General features: G+C 38.6%; 1 protein-coding gene across 2 annotated transcripts in view; it reads right to left on the bottom strand.

Moving 5' to 3' along the window:
• The window catches only part of LOC126109575 (cullin-2-like), a 124,593-nt gene that overhangs the window by 71,527 nt on the left and 33,058 nt on the right, over positions 1 to 20,008 (bottom strand). For both annotated transcript variants that reach the window (XM_049914606.1, XM_049914607.1), the window contains exons 4-5: positions 12,158 to 12,381; positions 1,169 to 1,376 (exon numbers count right to left, since the gene is read on the bottom strand). In XM_049914606.1, coding sequence (XP_049770563.1) covers positions 1,169 to 1,376; positions 12,158 to 12,381 — 432 coding nt within the window. The remainder of the gene's footprint in view (positions 1 to 1,168; positions 1,377 to 12,157; positions 12,382 to 20,008) is intronic.

Raw genomic sequence — 20,008 nt, forward strand, 5'->3', positions numbered from 1 at the left:
CTCAAGGCCAAATAATAAGCTGTTCACTGAAAATGACTACTGCAGTACCAGCTCATGAAGACTGTCTGCAGTGGAAAGCATTACAAAAGCTTCTGTACGGAGTAGTCTCAAGATGTACCAGGTATCAGGCCTCAAGAGAAAAAAACTACTGTATATTAAGTCTTGGCCCCTGAGACTTAATGGAAGAGCTAGTGTGGCCCATACGCTAAAATGTTTGTAGAACCCTGCTTTAAAGGATCATATTCTCACCTATAAAACACCTGATTACTTTATACAAATGAGTTAATGTATTAAATGTAGCCTTTAAGCACGTAAGCAAGAAAAATTTTAAGAAAGATTCGAAATTATGCTCGAAGTTTGTCGAAAGGCACTAAATGCTATCATTAAGAAACACTGGATGGATGTAAACGAGATAATTTGTGCTCCATTTTGAGCAAAAGCTATTTTTAATGAATTTCAATGTTTATGACACCATATCTCCTTAACTACGTATTGCACAACGATATAATTTTGCAGGTACATTCAGCGATATATGTAAATACTGTTTTGAGAGTGGAGTTAATAGTGAAGAAGTAATAAATTAAAACGACACGTCTGACGCTGTCGTTTTACTGCGTGAACAGTAGAATTTTAGTAAGTGATAAGCTTTTTTCCCTTTCATCATTTTGTGGAGCATTTTAGAGAGAAAAAGTTTTTTTAAGGGTTTGAAATTATATGTCAAGTTTGTTATAAGTTACTAAGTGCTCTCATTCTCAAACAATGGAAGAATGAAGTCCAGTCATTTGGCATTGTCAATTACATTGCCTCGTCTGTGTTAATTTTTTTAATATAAGAGGATACCTCTTGATGAGTAGATTATGACAGCATCTTAAATTTTTAAATTCTGTGAATAATTAGACAAAATGTTTACAACCAAATTTTTGTTGCCCCTAGAAGCCGTTATACGGGCAATAGACAGAGGAAAAAATAAATAAGAGACCTACGCTACACAGAGTTATTAAATGGTCATACTGAGAAGGAGAAGAGAAAATTTTGGTCCTTCATTTATTATTACTATTAGCAGAACTGTATTTGACATACAGAGAATGCTAAGTGAAAGCACACAGAAATTGCTCTCTCTGGAATGGTTATAATTTTTTTTATTAATAATTTGAAACACAATGTGCACCTGAAGAAACTGCAGGTGATCCGAAACGAGATGCTGCTCGCAGCGCTGGCGGAAACGCGACACGGAAGTCTGGTGCAGGAGGCGGCGCGCTCGTTCCGTCTCCTCCCTCAGGAAGGCGGAGACGGCCTTCACGTAGTGTGCCGCGTCCCCGTGCTGCAGCAGCTGGGCGGCCCTCTGCCGGTAAACTTGGCCACTTGCTTCCAACAGCCTAAAAAACAGCAATGTTTTAGTTACGGGCCTGCAGTGCATCGTCTCAGCTGTTCAACTGGATGTGAGATTTTCTGTCAGAAAGGTCACAGCTCGTAGTAATTGAAGGGCAGTCACCTAGCGAAACTGAAGTTATACCTGGAGTTTCCGACCAGCTGTTCTTGATGTACGTAAATGGTTTAGGAAACAAACTGACCGGTCCTCTTACGATTGTTTGCAGATGATGCTGCAATTTACCGTCTAGTAAAGTTGTATGGAGATCGAAACAAATTACAAAACGAGTTAGACATCTGTATGGTGCATAAAGGGGCAACCGACCTTGAACAAACAAAAGTGTGAGTTTCTCCAAATGAGTACTAAAAAATTCTGGAAATTTTAGTGGCACAATAAATCACACAAATTTAAACACTGTCAGCTCAACAAAATACCTCGGGATTACGATTATGATCGACAAAAAATGGAAACCGTTACACAGAAAATGGTGTAGGAAATGGGAAATGTGAACCTAAGAATGTGTTTTACTGGCAGAACATTTAGAAGGAGCAATAAATCTACTAAAGAGAGTGTCGACACTACGCTTGTCGTCTTCTTCTGAAGTGTTCTGTGTGAAATAAGTGTAAGATCCATTCACTACAAGTGCCACAAAGAAACATTTGTGGTAGATTATCTTCTTCACTGATCAGAAATGCTTCCAAATCGTGCAATAACTTCAAGTTCACATTGGGACATCCCTTGAAATTTGAATTATATTCTTATGTCACAAATTCAAATGATTCACACCCTCCAGAAAACTTCACTGTAAATCAATAGCTGTATCATAATTCAAAAACATGGATATTAACTATCTTGTAGATACAGAATAATTTTGTTCTGTCCCTGAAATGAATAACCGTATCCACTTGCCCCTTTTGGACAACTCTGTTTAACAGTGACAATAGTGAGGCAGACACAAGTCGTGCTTAAGAGTTCCAGAATCAATGGTGCGACAGCTGGGGGTTTGTGCTGAACATTCTAGTGCCTCCACAAATAAATGGAGTAACTGACGTCTAGAAGGAAGGCTATCCTTTAAGACTGGTAGTCAATGTGATCAACTCGCTCACCTATTATCTGGCAAAATATCTGGTCCCCAAATTATGCTGCCCGATTGGCGATATGGAGTCTTGTGTTAAGGTTGCTACGAGTCTCGTGTTAAGGATCCTACACATTTAATCCAGCTTATACAGGAACAGCAAATAGTAACTATGGATCTTATGGTCAGCTTTGACACAACATCTTTGTTTACCAAAGGGCTTATAGCTGAAACCATCAACATCCTACAGGAGCAAATACAACCAGTCATTTGTGACCTAGGGCGATTGTGTTTTTTAGTTTAGTTGGCAGAGCAAATTTGATGAGGAAACAGACAGAATGGCTATAGGCTCCCCCCTCTAACCTGTAGCAGCTGGCATATTCACAGAATCTTTCAAACAAAATGCATTAAATTCCATGTCACTGCACCCACACTGCTGGCTGAGGTACATAGACAACACATTTGTCATATGGCCACATGGGGAAGCAGAACTATGTAGATTTCACGAGCACCTCAACAGCTTACACACAAACATACAGTTCACTCTAGAAATGAAAAACAATGGAAAGATTCCTTTCCGGATGTGGAGGTCTACAGAACATGAAGCAGGAAACTAGGGCATAAAGTCTACAGGAAGAAAATGCACACAAACAGATATTTACATGCGGATTCGCACCACCATCCTGCACAAAAGAACACTGCACCAAGTATGCCGACAACCCAAGGTCAGCGGATTAATGACACCAACCACATAAAACGGGAACTGAACCAGCTCAAGACAATGTTTCCTGTGAATAGGTACAACAGAGACATACAACAAGCTATGAGGAAGAGCGAAGCCAAATGAGGTAAAGGTACAGAAGATACTCTTCCTGTTGCTCATAACCTTATGTGAGAGGCATCAGCAACTATGTAGACAAGGTTCTGGGTCACGCAGGAATCAGATATATATTTCAGAGTGGCCACAAGACCTGAGATTTGTTCGGACCCACAAAGGATCTTGTGAATGCTCTACAGCCAGTGTCTATGAACTTTGTTGTGAATATGGCAAAGTCTGTGTTTGTGAAACTGGGAGACCTATTAGCAGTTGCATTTCAGAGCATGAACATCGTGTACATCTGGGACAGAACAACAAGTCAGCTGTTGCAGAAGACCACCAGGAATGTGGCCGTTCTATCAGTTTCCAAGAACCTTGTGTGCTTGCTCAGTAATTGTGGATGCAGCAACAGAAAATAAGAGAGGCTATTGAAATAATTAAACGCTCTAGCAACATGACCAGGGAGGATGGCTACAAGTTACCTACTGCCTGGCCAATAGTGATTCCAGCCCAGTGGACCACGCGTGTTCACCAGCCGGCAGCACCACTTGACCGAAGTTTAACAGCCAGCGGCTGTGGGAGAACTGCCGTGCAGCCTAAACACCTCCCAGCAGGAAAACACTACCCCCTCGATACAAGCTGCTGATTTGCTGCCATCCAGTCACTAACGAAAGTTGGCCTACCAATCACTTAGCAGAGTGGCACAGGCAACATCTAGCCAATATGCTACATAGCTTCTACTAATCACCTACCAGAGTTGCCTTCCAAGCATCCACCCGGATGGCACAGACAATAACGTACCGTACAGCCACCCCTCCAGATCAACCTCTTCATCTCAGATACGTGACATTGACAGCCTCTAGAAAACAAAAAATGGCAGTATATAAAGGAAGACATTCACCCACATAAAAAAGTAAACTTTCCTGAAGAGCACCACAGTAATCAGTCAAAATGTTGGCAGTTTAGTTGGTTTAGTACTTTACAATGAAGCAAACCAATACCCAAAATTATTTTATATATTTTTTTTCCGGAAAGTAAAGATACACTGTATGCTAGAGGAACAGAAGAGCATTGGCGAGCAAATTGGCAACTCTGGTGTTAACCTTGAACCGTTAGCTTTCTAGCCACGGTTGTTTGGTAGTTGAACGTTGCTTCTGGTCGGAATAGGTTGTGTCTAAAATGGCTGCGCCGATTCAGAATCCCGCCAAATGCGAAGTGCGCTCCATATGTTTTCTTCATGCAAAAGGTCAGTGACCAGCGGATATTCACAAAGAAATTGTTTCTGTTTATGGGAACATTACGAATCGACAAAATGTAATGAAATGGTGTCATCATTTCTCTGAAGGTAGGACCAATGTTTATGACGAACAAAGAACAGGTCGCCCATCTGTGATCTCTGATGCCCTTCTTCGGAGAACGGAGGAAGCAATTTGTGTGAATAGACATCTCACATTGAGAGAATTGCTTCATATAACACCGGACATGGCGTTGTGGCCTGCAAGTTAGGGTACAGGAAATTGTGAGCACGCTGGGTTCCAAAACTGTTAACAGAAGAATACAAAAAGAAAAGGATGGGCTTTGCACTCGACTTCCTCACACGCTATGCTGAAGCAGGTGATGAGTTGCTTGATCACATTGTGACAGGTGACGAGACGTGGTTTTATCACCAAACACCTGAATCCAAGCAACAATCAATGCAATGGCGCCATTCGAATTCGCCAAAAGCCAAGAAATGCAAAACGTCGATTTCAGCGAAGAAAATCATGGCTTCTGTTTTTTGGGACAGGCAAGGCATTCTTCTGTTGAAATTTATGCCTCCTGGAATGACAATTAATGCTGCTGCATATTGCCAGACTTTGAAACGTCTTCGAAGGGCAATTCAAAACAAACACAGGGGAATGCTGACAAATGGAGTCCGCTTGCTTCATGACAATGCTCGGTCTCACACAGCACTCGTAACCAAAGCACTACTCAAACAATTCAAATGGTACGTATTGGACCGTCTACCATACAGCCCGGAACTTGCGCCCACCGACTTCCATTTCTTCCGTTATCTGAAGTCACATCTTGGTGGAAAATCATTCCACGACGATGAAGAGATCAAAGATGAAATTGAAACGTGGTTCCGACAACAGGTGGCAACCTTCTATGACTGTGGCATTAGAAAGCTTGTACACCGACTTAACAAATGTTTGGATAACGGGGGTAATTATGTCGAAAAATAACAAATAATCCAGTTAATAATATGTAACTGACATTTTCTAAATAAATGTTCTATTTAAGGACTGCGAGCCATTGTATCTTTACTTTTCGAAATGCCCTCATACATAAAAAAATATGTTTAAACTCTCATCATATGATGCACAGACGAAACCAACTTCTCTGGCTTTATTAGCTAGGAAGTTCTGGAAATGGGGGCCAAGTCCATAAGTAATTATATATGACAACTTATCCTAGTGTAACTGGATTGTTTTGGCAATCATGCTGTCAGGAAATATAATTTGGAATATGTCTGTTGTGTGTCCAGAAGTTCTTACTGAAGAACAATATATCACTTTATTCATAGCCCATATAATTTCAGATTTCACCATTTCATCAGGAACTGGAAATGTTTCAATGGGTGTGTTTTTAAAATCTCTTCAAGTGAAGTTCTAGAGGCTGAAGTTAGGGCAAGTGATGGTAATTTGTTACTGCCATTCAAATTCTGTTCAGAAGAAACTTGTAGCTCTGCTGGTCTCCTTTTACTACAGCAAAAGGCAACTTGGTTTGTTGCCTCAAAACTAGTAAATGAACCAATGCCGATTGTCTCCTTCCGCTTTAATGTGTTTCTACATGTGAAATACCACTGGCATTAACGTCAAAGTCACATTTGCACAAAACACACCTTACTTTAAAGTTATTACTTTCTACTGGTCAAAGTGACACTTTCCAGTCTTTTGAGTCACCATGTTGTAGCCATCTGACATTTCAAATGCACTTCCTAGGCATCTTGCAAAATTTTATGAATCAACTACTCCTGTTTTCAATATATTAAGTTAAAAGTAAGGCCATTAGCATCAAGTTTCTAAAAGAATATATACACAGAAACCTGTTAATTACACTGTAAGTAGATGATCAGTGTACAGGGGTGGGAAAACTGAGGTTCAACCTTTCACCACTTAAGCATGGAACCGTTTTAAATGAGGGAGGTGAACATTTCCCCTGGATAAATAAATATGGATCTCTTCAGGTTGGATTCTTGGTGGATGCCCAACTTAAATATGGGAAAATTGCAAAGTACAAAAGCAGAGGGTTTGCCAACATGGGTTGCAGAGATGGACACACAAGCCCCTACAGATAAAAAAGACTTTTCATTATGATGTGGAGTGTGTCAGTTTAACGTTAAGTTTTCATTACACAACATAATTTTTATTTTACAGTCAATACTTCATATCTATAAAATTCATCTATTATGTAGAAGGAGCTGTCGCTCGGAGATTATTTTAATTTGTTTTTAGATGTTGGTTGGCTATCTGTCAGAGGTTTAATGTTATTTGGCAAATGACCAAAGATTTTTGGGGCAGCATAATTCAGCCCTTACTGCCCCGAATACCCCAGAATAGTGAAGATCATCCTTTCTTCAAGTGTTTTAGCTATGCACTTCACTATTATTTTTGAACTGGGATGTGTTACTCACAACAAATTTTGGAAGTGAATTTACGTATTGCGAAGGTACAGTGAATATCCCAGGTTCCTTAAATAAATGTCTGCAAGGTGATCTTGGGTGGGCTTCCACTGTTATTCTGATTGCAAGTTTTTGTGCAATGAATTATTTTCTGTCTTAATGATGAATTACTCCAAAATTTGATGCCATATGAAAGCAGTGAATGAAAATCGGCATAGTAGGATAATTTACAGATATGTGTATCACCAAAATTTGCAGTAACATTAGTAACATAAGAAGCAAAACCTAACTGTTTCAGCAGATCATCAATAGATATATTTTTAATGGATTGCAGGACATGACAGTTTTGGAGGGAGCACCAACTTGCTAGTCCCTTTTAGAACTGCACTTTACTACCACACAAAACAAAATTCATGACCACCCACTTAATTTCATTACATTTTTATTACTTTCATGACCACCTGTTCATTTTCATTAATTTTTCATGACTTTCATGACTTATAGACCACATGTAAATATTTTCAAATACCACCTGACACTTTTTTTCTGCATTGTTATTCCCAATTCCTTACAACTAGCTTGCTTCCCAACAATAATCTTTAACAGTTGGTCAGCACAGCTATCCTTACGTTTTACTGGTGAGTAAGTACTGCTAGTCATCAAATGGTGGCACAGCAACACAGTTTCTCTTACAAGACAGCAGCCTTTAAGTACTCAGTACGGTTATAGCCAGTGCAGGTGCTCACAGCCTACTAGTGTGTAATCAGGTTCCCAGCTCAAGGTGTTAACCCACTTGCACGAGAAATAATAACTTGTTATCTTGTGTATTAATAAATAGTTTTCAGCTGTATTTGGTCACTACTGGCTTCATGGCACTAAAAGCCACATCTTCAGGTGAATATCTGTTTAAAAATAAATTCAGAAGGAATAATAATCCAGCTCTAATGTTTTAGTTATGTGAGTACTAACATTTTAATATTCTCACGATGAAGTTTTTAATGGTCTTAATTTTTTTTTTATATTAAAACAATCTACCATACCAATGTATATCTCAGGATTGTTATTACTTCTGCATTTACTGTTCTATAGTTGTTCATCTGAAGATATAGCTTTTAGTGACACGAAACCAGCAGTGATCCAATAATAAAGGACTAAATACAGCTGAAGTGGTTTATTAGTATCCAAGATGACAACTTATAGCTGTGGTTGCCCTACCTACAAAGGTTATCTGCACAATAATATTGTGACTCATTTGAAAACTTTAAACCTTACTTTCTAAACAATTAATACTTCTGTAGGTTTACTTTACGAACACTGGAGCAGTACTTTGTGGTGTGCTTGGATATTATTCACTTCATTCCACACAGTGTAATTTTACAAAAACACACGATTCTTAACTATACCTGGGCCAGTGAAACATGTCACTTGACAGTTCGCGTGTGGCTGGCTATACTGCAGTTGCAAGGTTGCAATAGCTGCCACCGCACAAGCCCATAACTATGAAATACTTTTTGTAAATGTAACCTACAATCAATGTTTATACTTAAAGCGCAACAAAGTATGTTTTTCTAGCAATGGAGAGAACAATGACTGAGACTAAGTGTTTGATAGCATATGAAACTGGGAAATAAAAACACCTGAAGTTAATGACAATATCTATGAAAAGTCGTTCCAAATTGTTACCATAATAGCTGCACGTAAAACGTAATATAATAATGTAAACCTAAGCATACCAAAGAACGTGTTATCCACATTCAAAGAAAGAAATAAAGCAAAACATGCATAACCTACCCTCTTGCAGAGAGAAAGAATTAATTCTGTATACATTTACACTTGCCAATTTACAACGTCAATGGTGCAATTCCATCCAGTTCTCCTTCACTATCATTGGAATTGGTGCAAAAACCGTTGTCTTCGTCATCATCATCATCATCATCATCATCATCATTAAGAGAAATCATTAACTGTTTGTTTTCATTTCTAATGCTGTCTATAGTCTGTGCTTCTCTTATGAGTTTAGCAACATGGTCTACTTTTTTCCTCCATGAGGTAGCGCCTGCAGTAGCGGAAGACCATCATGTAGCAGTCTTTCCACTTCTGTTATAGTACAAGTCTGTTATTTCTAGCGTATGCCTTGACTTCACTCCAAACCAATTCAATTGGATTAAAATGGCAGTGATAAGGTGGCAGTCTAATTGCCAACTGACAGGAGACCAGATACTGACAGAAGTAAAGCTGTGAGTACCGAGTGTGAGTCGTGCTTCGGTAGCTCAGACGGTAGAGCACTTGCCCGCAAAAGGCAAAGGTCCTGACTTTGAGTCTTGGTCGGGCACACAGTTTTAATCTGCCAGGAAGTTTCACCAACTGACCCTGTTTGCTTACAATTTCATCTACAACATATTTAGTCATCACAGGCTTATTTTGTTTTATGAGCAAGTATAATAGCAGCTTTGTCGTGCTCATGTCTGCAGCAATGTCTCTCGCCTGCAACCACTGCACCATAGTTTCTTTACGGTCACTAGTGGTGGGAGTTTGATATAAAATCATGGAATGGTATGATGGATTGTCCATCACAAACACTGTTGGAACACTAAACTGGAGCAAGTAATTTTTAAACCACTGTAGAAACCGTGGGGTGGTCCATATCCTCATGATAGTCAGCGATTTTCTTAGTTCGAAAAACTAAAAGTTCTTCAGTCAAGAAGCCGTTTGAAGATCCTGCATAGGCCACAATTAATCGGGATTCTCTCCCTGTTGGATGATGACCACTGCTATTCAGAGTATCAACTGTCCAGCATTTCTCAACTGATTCTCCAGCGCTGACTCAGGTTTCATCTAACCATATGACTGAATGTATGTCCTTTCCTACAATTTTGTGTAAGTAAATGGTACGAGCTGCAACAACATGAGCTTTTTCAAGTAACAGTTTTCATCCAACTGACTTTTTAAAATAAAAGCCCATACTTTTTAATATCATCTTAAGTGATGTTTTCCCCTCTGGGAGAAGTTCACTTTCTTTTAAAGAAATTAGCAGCTTCACTATTGTGGGGTATTCTTTCCTTTTATAGTATCCATATATGTGCTGACAAATTGCATCGGATTGGAAGGAATCAATATCTGTAACAGGACGCGTATGCTCTATTTTTTTCTTTCCCTAAGAACTTAAAAGCACACTGTTTCTCCCACAGGAGCTTTCTTCCACACAGTTTACTTCACTGTCTTGTAAGTCTTGAAGTAGCACCCCTTTCCTTATAACTGTTCTTACACTGAGTCCTAGTTTTTGAGGTACGTTCTAAAACTTTATCAGCATGAATCGACGCATGCCCATGAAGAGAAACAAATTCTTTTTCTTGCTCGTAAAACTCACGCGTCCTCCATAACAATTCCAAAGCCTGACTATTTAATGGCACTCCACGGCGCAATGGATTGTTGCTTGGTGAACGACATAGGTTTGGTGAGATTGTTTAACAAACAGAAACTGCAGTCGAGGTGGTAACACAACACAATAGTAGGCGTTCGCGCACTAACATACAATGTTTACGTTTGGTGAGATTGTTTAACAAACAGAAACTGCAGTCGAGGTGGTAACACAACACAATAGTAGGCGTTCGCGCACTAACATACAATGTTTACGCAGAAGCCGACAACATGGTAGCGTTGACGCCGGAACCGGCTTTTGTTCGGTGCTGTTATCGGTTCAGAAGACACGGCACCTCGCAGTATTCACTTATTTGTTAGTTACATTACCAACTCTTCGGCGCTTGGGGAGTGACCTTGAAGTTACATGTTTCAGCGGCCCAGGTATATTAAAGTACACAATTTAAAACAAGGAATTGTACTGCATAAAGTTTCCATTTTTTTGGCAAAAAAATCCTGTTCTATAATGAAGGTCTGTGCTCTTGAACTGTACACTTGATGGCTGAGTCCTTATGCTCATTGGGACATCTGCTGGTAGTCACAGCAGCTGCCATTTTTGCCCCCACAAGCATAAGTATTGCCCACAGTTGAGCAGAACATGCACACAGGAATGCAGTAGTAAGCTGAACAGTGTGATGTACTCTGGAGCTAAGAGTGTGTCCCATTCTAAACACATTTTCACAAATGCAGTTATATCAATATTCTAACAGTGACTAACTCAATGAGGTTCAGTCATGTGAATACATTATTCATTTCACTTCTTCAAGGCACTGACATTTCTGGAAAAATGTCAGTAAAATTCTTCAGCTGTGTGTAACACCATTAGTAGCTTTTGGAATAACAGTTTTATTAATTTACTTTGAATAATCCTTTCCGAGTGTATGATAAGTCAACATTGTTTCTGCTTCTTTGGTTTTAACTGCCGTTTCCTTTGGGCCCAAACTTCTTTTATTCTTTGAGAATGTTGTTCCTTCTCTTCTCATGCCTAATTTCTTCCAGTTTTTGACTTTTTTCTATCCTGAAAGTCTGCCTGTTAGTTTGTTAATACCAGTACTCCGCATGCAACTACTGAAATGCCAGAATGACTCTTTCGTTTTGCAGGGGTGTTTGTGCTGTTTTTGAGACTTCCTAACATGTCAAAAGTTTGTGGTGGACCAGGACTCCAACTCAGAGCCTTGCTTCTGATGGGCAATGCCCTCACTCAGTGTATCAAGTTTTGTGCTCAAGTACCAGTCTGGCAAACAGTTTTAATCTACAGAAATCTGTTTTTCATCACAGTAAAAGTTTCTTTTTTTTTCCCATCATCAATGGTAGGGTTCCTCACCTGTTTCTTGCTTAGAATTTGGGTGTTATATCTGAATGCACAATCCACTACAATTTTTCCCTTTAACAATGATGCTGTACATAAAATATAAAAGAAAATGGGTGACCATAAATGGAGAACAAAGAAAAACAATGACACTGGCAATCAGATTGTCAGTATCACTGACCGTGAGCATCCGGGGGCAGAAGTGAGTGGGGAAAGGATTGTTTTCCTGCCGCCCACCTCAACCCTTGCATACATTCTTCTCAGCTGCCTACAGCAGTCAGTACAGTTATTAGCAATACCATAAGAAGCTTACAGCCACACCATACTCTCCGCTGGATACACACACTGGCCCATTCGAATTAACTCGGGAGTCTGAGCAGGTTGGGAACATCTCAGACCTCTCTAAAGTTGTTCTGCAGCCACTACATTTTCCCAACGAGTGATCAAGAGTAGTCGAGGGTAACTATTCATGACAAACCAGTGTCCACAATGTGACTTTCCCATACCTTTTCTCAAAGATGGTCCTATAGAGGTGCAGCGAATCGCGATTCGAGGCCGGGGCAAACTGTTCTACAGCGACCAGAGAGCGCACTGCTGCCGCCAGTGCGTCGGAATTGCGGCTATCGCCGTCACGGTCGGCCGCGTACGCTGCCAGCAACTGTGGGATGAGGCGCGACTCCGTGGATATTATCATCTCTCGGCGCCACAGTTCCATTGCCAACTCGCCGACCTATCGTGAGAAAATGTAATTTCATTTTGTGCGACCCTGCAGTTGAGAATTATGTTAAAGTAAATAATAAATTACACTTTTGTTTAACTGAGTGCAGAGATGTGCACATTTACAAAAGATAATCATAACTGATTATTGCTGTGGAAGTGTATGACAGAGAGTAATAGAGAATTATGCAGAATATTACAATTAAGTATTGCGTCACAAAATGTTATCCACTCTGAAATGTAATTTGGTGACCCCTCTGGAAGATAATTTAACCCTATTCACTACCAAGTGCTTTACGGTGTTTACTGACAGACACGTAGTAACCAAGTAACATGAACAGAAACAGTTATATACCATTCACTGAGCTATGTAAGTACAGATTTATGGTTAAGTTCTAGCTTTGTTTCAAACAAAAAGGCCATAGTATGTTTTAATTCTGAAACTGCGTACATGGAATTGACTCGGTGAATGAGGCTTTGTCTTCTCTATAGTGCACCAAAGATGTTGTAAGATTCCCAAAAATCATTTCCGCACCAAAAACACTCATTATTATCAAATGGCACTGATTTATTCACTTAAATAGGCATATTTTAGTTATCGGAAGCATAAACAATTAGCACATAAATTTTGTCACACTGAGTGATGAACTTGCCAGATATTAACAATTTCAAAATTCCTTTACTCTCATATTTATAGTCTTAAAATGGTGAGCACTGGTATTCATACTAAATGTGACAAATGTTAACTTTCATTTGATATAGCCAAGTAACCAAAATCAATAGCATTTCCCACAGCCTACAAGCAGTTCTCATTTTTCAAGACACATCTAGCAAAAATATATAATGACTTCACAAGGAGAGGTCCTCAGCAGTGGGATCGACTTTTTGACTATCTGTATAGTATAACATAAATGGATAGATAAAAAATCTACTCATCAAGTGGTAGCAGGGGAACAAACAGACAAACGGGTTTAACTTTTGCAAGCTTTCGGAGTCAGTGGCTCCTTCTTCTGGCAGAAGAGTTGAAGGCAAAGGAAGAGGGGCAACGAAAAGCTATTCTAGGCGTGATGGGCAAAATCTCAGACAGAATGGATCTCATTTCAGGCCACGATTTTAGGAAGTCGTGGTCTTGTCGAAGCAGCTGATTAATACATTCGAGACCACTATAATACTGGGTGACAAGTGGTGTACTTCGAAGTTTTATTTTGGAGGGTTCAGCAGTACCAGGATTGGATGTGATGGCCCGAGAAATCTGCTTTTGAACTAGGCTGTTGCGATAGTTATGTCCAGAGGAGGCTGAAGTGAGAGTGGCGGTGCATTTCCATAAAGAGTCTACATCCGAACAAATATGTTTGCGCCAAATGCCAAGGCTGTATGGGAGTGAACATTTGACATGGAAAGGATGGCAATTGTCAAAATGTAAGTACTGTTGTTTGTTAGCATGTCTCCTGTGGACAGGAGTGTGTAGCTGGATTCTTCCCCCAGACACCAGTTTCTCAGAACTCCTCAGGTGGAAACTAGCACTACAACATGTCCTTGGTTCTCGCCATCCACCTGGCCTTAATTTAGTTAATTCCTTCCATATCAGCACTTCTTCACAGTAACTACTCCTTTCTTAACTCCAGTTTAGTTTTCTACATCTTTCATTTTCTGGCCTGTCTATTTTTTGCCATCCCCCTTCCAATTTCTGTTACATACAATGCACTTAGCTTTTCACTCTTATTAATTTGTGCACGATGTTTTAGTAGTAATCTCTGTCTTGCATATTACCCTTCCTACCACCTTTAAGCTCTCAGGTTTTCAAATCTCATCCTGTGCAGTCCCAAAAATCAGTCTTTCCTTGTCATACCGTCCGGTAAGTCTCCCCCGACTGGGGATTGTGGGTGACTTTTCAGAACTGTACCCCTTTCCCTAAACATCACCAGTCCTTTTCCTTTGCCCCTCTTCCTTCCCCTTCAACTCTTCCACCAGAAGAAGGAGCCACTGGCTCCAAAAGTTTGTAAAAGTTAAACCCTTTTGTGTGTGTGTGTGTGTGTGTGTGTGTGTGTGTGTGTGTGTGTGTGTGTGTTCCCCTTCCACTACTTGGTGAGTAGATTTTTTTATCTATCCATTTACATTATATCATCAATAATTGATGATTTTCGTTGTTATATCTACACAGTATGTATATTAAGGTCCCAGATATTACACCATGCAACCATTCACTCTGGTAGGTCCTCATTTTCAAGTAATCAATGGAAAAAAAATTTCATAATGCTCTACAGTTTTAAAAAAGAAATATTATATTATATGGTTGTGTAGCACAATAATTATAGTAGAAGCCCTATATGTGTGAGGTTATGGATTTGAATCTTATCAAGTACAGCAGAACCCCTCTAATCCATCACCTTCGGGACTGGGACCCTGGTCGGACCGAAAAAAAGGTCGGATTATCCGAAAAATCTAATATTTGTTGCAAAAAATATAAAAAGACATTTATTACAAAAAATTAAATGAGTTAATAACTAAAAGACATCTGCAGTAATATAAAAATATGTTTTTTACACAGTGTTAAACAATATATTAACTAAAAAATGTCTACACGCACACTATAATATGTATTGGTTTTAAAAGGAAAAACGGCAAACCAATTACAGTACTGTACTGTACTTAATAATGTATAAACGATATATACTGTAAACTAAAAAATGTTTAATGCACTGTATATAAAAAAGAAATTTTTTACAAAGAAATAAACTACTATATGTATAAACCAAGAAATGATTATACTGTATGCATTGTTTTTACAGTAAAAATGAAAACAAATTACTTGGAAAAAAAGTCAGTGACACATTTTTGTTTAGCAGATATTATTCTAGATTTAGTTGCAGTGTCCCTCCATTTTTTTATCCACAAAACGTCCATTGGAGTTGAAGTTGGATTCTGCTCGATGTATTGAAGGACGATGTCAAAAGCGTTTTTTGCATTGTTGTGTGAAATCCGGGTGGGGGGGTTCGTCTTCGCCGTCCGAGTCCTCATTCACAGTTTCCTGGCTAACAGCGGCAACAAACTGGTCGTCACTGAGCTCTTCAAAAGTGACACAGTCTTTATCACATTTGTTGATCCACTCTTCAACTACATTGGCAGGAACGTTCGGCTCCAGAGTTTGTAGATCTTTAACAATTTCCAGTGCGTCGTCGTTTTGCTCATCTTCAGTATGCTCATTTTCAGTCATAACTGGCCAAAGCTTACATCATGATTTCCGCAATGTGTCAGGTTTCAGTTCATCCCATGCTGCAGTGATTGTGTAGATTGCATCTCTGATGTTCAGGGATTTCATTGCCTCAAATAAGTTATGACCTCCTTCAGATTTTTCCAAGATTGAGCTGATATACTTTCTGCGACATCGCCTTTTTAACCATTCAATAATGCCCTGATCCATTGGTTGGATGAGTGAGGTCACATTAGGAGGCAGAAAGAGAGCTTTTATGTCCCCTCGGATGGATGTGATGGTGCGTTATCCAACAGCAGTAGAGCACGAACAGGCAGACTTTTTTGCTTCAAGTCATTTTCGACCGATGGGACAAACTCGTCAAAAAACCAGGATTAAAAAGGTTGCAGTCCATCCAAGCAGATTTTTGATAGCGGTAATAAACCGGTAAGGAAGATAAGTTTATATTTTGAATGCCCCTGGCTTCTTAGATTTGCCAATGACGAGCAAGGGGAGCTTGTGGGTACCATCTGCGTCGCTTCAAGGAATGACTGTTATTCTATCTTTTATAAGTTTTGTTCCTACCACGGCTTCATTTGAAGCTGCGAGCGTTTTTGTTGGCAACATTTTAAAGTTCATCCCTGTCTCGTCGATGTTATACACTTGGCATGGTAACAGTTCATTTTCTTCTACAATTTCTTGAAACTTAACAGAAAACTCCTTAGCAGCTGCGCCATCGGGAGATTTCACTGGAAATAGAAACCAATCGGACACCATGACGAGTTTTCCAACGATTAATCCAGCCTTCACTGGCAGTAAACTAACTTTCAGCTTCCAGTTTTTTGCGCAAAACTATCGCTTTTTCTTTGGGAATTGGCCCGGATATTGGAGTTCCTTTCCTTCTTTCTTGAAAAACCACATCCACAATGCGTTATCAAGCAGTTCAAGTTTAGGCTTTTTTAATGTTTTGAAATTCTTCAGAGTGTTTTCACCATCAATCGTAACTGTATAGGATTCAATGTCTTTCCGATTCTTCCTCCAATCCTTAACTGTCGTTAACACCTACATTCAGTTCCTTTGTAATTTTTTGGAGCGATTCTCCTTCTGCCAGTCTTTGTAGCACTGCTAATTTTTCATTTAGTGAAAGAGTTACATGTTTATGTTCGGATCCATACGTGTTGAAAAACAGACAAGTGTACACACAATGAATCTACAGTAATAAGTACTGTAGAGAACATGGAATAAAGCAAAGAACAACATTTTTTAATCCCAACAAAGGATAAAACTGCACAATAACGTACAGTATAACAATATGCACAGCAATGGACACCACAACAATGGCACGACAGGCGTTCAGTCAGTGATATGTCGGCACAGGCTCGCCAGCCTGAGCATGGTCGGACTAACCGGAGTGACGGATCATCCGAGGTCGGATTAGAGGGGTTCTACTGTACTTTGAAATTTTTCACCTTTAAATGTTTATCGAAATGCCTTTGATAATTATTTTCATTCAATTAATGGATTTAATTGTATTTTTTAAAATTTTTATTCCTTTCTTGCTTTATTTTCATCACCATAGTAACTTTTTCAATTTTTCTCATTTCTTCTTTCTCTCATTCTTTTTCCCAGTTCGAATCTTTATGAACCTGAATTTAATTATATAATTATTTTGATGTATTTATCAAAATATTTAAACATCCAAAAATGCCAGCCTATTGATTAAAAGCAACAGACAAAATAATCTATTTATATATGCAATGGCATCAGAATGTAATTTTTGTTAAAAGAAGTACATCATCTTGGTTGGTATCATCGTATAAGCATTTAAATCATAAATTCTTATTGCACTATGGACAAAATAACGCAGATGAAGATTTGAATGAAAGAAGGGATTACTCTATAAGAAAAATCAAATTCAAGCAAAATGAGGAATAGAAATAATGAATGCATTATCAAAAACTAAAATATATGATGATGAAACAGAAGAAATGAAATTGATGTTACTGCATGTAAATAATTAAAATCACATGCACAAAGATTCCAAGTGGAAAAAGAATTATAGGAAGGAAAAAAATGAGAACAACTGGAAAAGTTGGATCAGTGATTAATAAGACATGTAAAAGGCATTGAAATAAAAAAATACATTTAAACCTCCTAACTGAATAAAAATAATGATCAAAGTCATTTTGATAAAGATTTAAAAATAAAAAAATTCAAAGCAGCTAATGAGATTTGAACCCACAATCTCCTACCTATAAGGCTTGTACTACACTATACTTTGCAACCCATCTGTGTAACATCTCTCTTTTTAAAACTGTAGGACCTCATGGGAATTTCCAATTTTTTTCATCAATTATTTGGAAATGAGAGATCATCAGGCTCAATGGCTGCAGAGTGTGATACCTACAATACCAAACAGATGGTTTCAAAATATCAATCCCAACACTGGGATCTCTGCTTGTCAGTATTGACTACCATAATAGAAAGAGAAATTTAGTTGAAATAGTGGGAAGTTTTAATTACTGACATGATGGATGGTACACGATTCTTGTAAGAGTTTTGTTCAAACTTTGAAATAAATGCAACAGGCCACTGTTTTTTCTCTAACATCTCAAGTCTCACACATTTTGAAGAAATGGACTAAAAAGAATGAATGCTACTATAAGACTTCTTTAATTATTCCGTGTATTTATGTAGGAAAGAGTACCCAGAGTTGTGAGGGTCAAGAAGTAATGAGCATGTGGCGATGTTCATTAAGAACTTTGCACTGGAAGTCCAAAAAACCAAATACAAACAAGTGTATTTTCAACATTATTACAAAAAATATAGATTGCTACTCAGTGTATCATCTTAACAATGAGTAGCACTCTATCCTTTTCATAATGCTGTTGATATTCCAGTGTGGATTTTCCACTGTCTGAAGTACATTTTCAGTCCTTTGGAATAAAGCAACAGATGTAAACAAGAGTCAATAAGAGCTCTTTTATGGCCATGTTAAGATCTTGCTTTTACACTAAATGTTTTGAAGAAGAAGGTGGGGTGAAAGGAGAAAGCTTTAATATGCAAATTTGAACAAAACATTGAATGAAATAGAGAATAACAGAAAGAGAACATTTTTTCCTTTAGCGTAACATAACGGAAATGCAGTGCACCAATAGAAGAAAGAAAACAGAGCAGGAAAGAAAAGAACGGATAAGACAGCAGAACTTGTGAGGAAGTACATAAAAAAGAAGTGCACCTATCTTCTCCTATTTGGTAATGAAACTTGGGCGTGCTGAGATTGCAACTTTACCTACAACTCCTATACGTCGTGTCAACTGCTACACATTTCGGTGGCTGCACTTGGGGGTCCTGCTGCCACGGGCTGTCATCAGGGGCACCAACGTTGAGCAGTGCAGTCGCTACGATGACAACCGTAGGGACCTGTTCCAGAATTATCAACCGGTGGGTTCTATTTCATTTACAGGATTGGCAGTATACCGGAACAAAGTAAATGTATGATCTGTGTACAGTAAGCACTATATGACTGCAATTGAGAACCGACTGTATTCCCATGTGTAGTTTCAAAAATTTAGTGTTCTGTTAGATTAATTAATTTTATGAGACTACAAAGTTACCAAATATTGCTAATGGCAGTTGTTGATGAAGGCAAAGCATGGAAGCTAATATTTCATGTGGTTGAGTGACACCAAGGGTAATTTAATACATTTCAAAGTAGAATGGATCAATTTCAAACTTAAATCCTTTCAAATCCTCTGGCTACAATTGTGCACACTAACTTTTACTATGTTTTAGCTCCCATACAGGTATTTTTCCCCAATTGAAACCTGAGGTACACATTTGTGAATGTGCTGCAAACTGTTGGGCATCACTACGAAAATATTAAGCAAGTCAGTGTAGCAGTGCACAGCAGCTTGTGACCACCAGAATATATGGATGTGGTCGGTTTGCTATTTTGCACGGTAATTACTGAATGATTATTTTTCTATTTATTACAAAAGAAAATATTTCATAATTAGTTATTTCAGTCCACAAAATGAAGCCGAGTGTACAGAGTATGTTTTAAAATTGGGTACATATTTTTGTGTAAATCTTGCATCTAAAATCATTTTAAAAAATCGCCCAAGAGCATTGCCACACAAAGAAAAATTTTCCTTCCTCCAGAAAAAAATTCAGGTTCCAGAAGGGTTAAGTAAATACTAGGTTTGAGAGTCTTGAGCCATGTCTAGAAGACACTAAGACTCAGATGGAGGGTCAAGCTGTCTAAGAAGATATACAAGTAGACAATATTACTACGAATGGTAAAGTTTTGATGCGTGATTGGAAACTATTGAAGATATAATTTTCAAAGAAGTGGAGCAAATTCATGATTTATGGCCGAAAACCGTTAAGACAAGTTGACTGTGACATATTTCAGTTGGCGTAACAGCAAGACTGACAGTGAAGAAGT

This window comes from Schistocerca cancellata, chromosome 12 (assembly GCF_023864275.1).
Source record: "Schistocerca cancellata isolate TAMUIC-IGC-003103 chromosome 12, iqSchCanc2.1, whole genome shotgun sequence".
Classification (NCBI taxonomy): domain Eukaryota; kingdom Metazoa; phylum Arthropoda; class Insecta; order Orthoptera; family Acrididae; genus Schistocerca; species Schistocerca cancellata.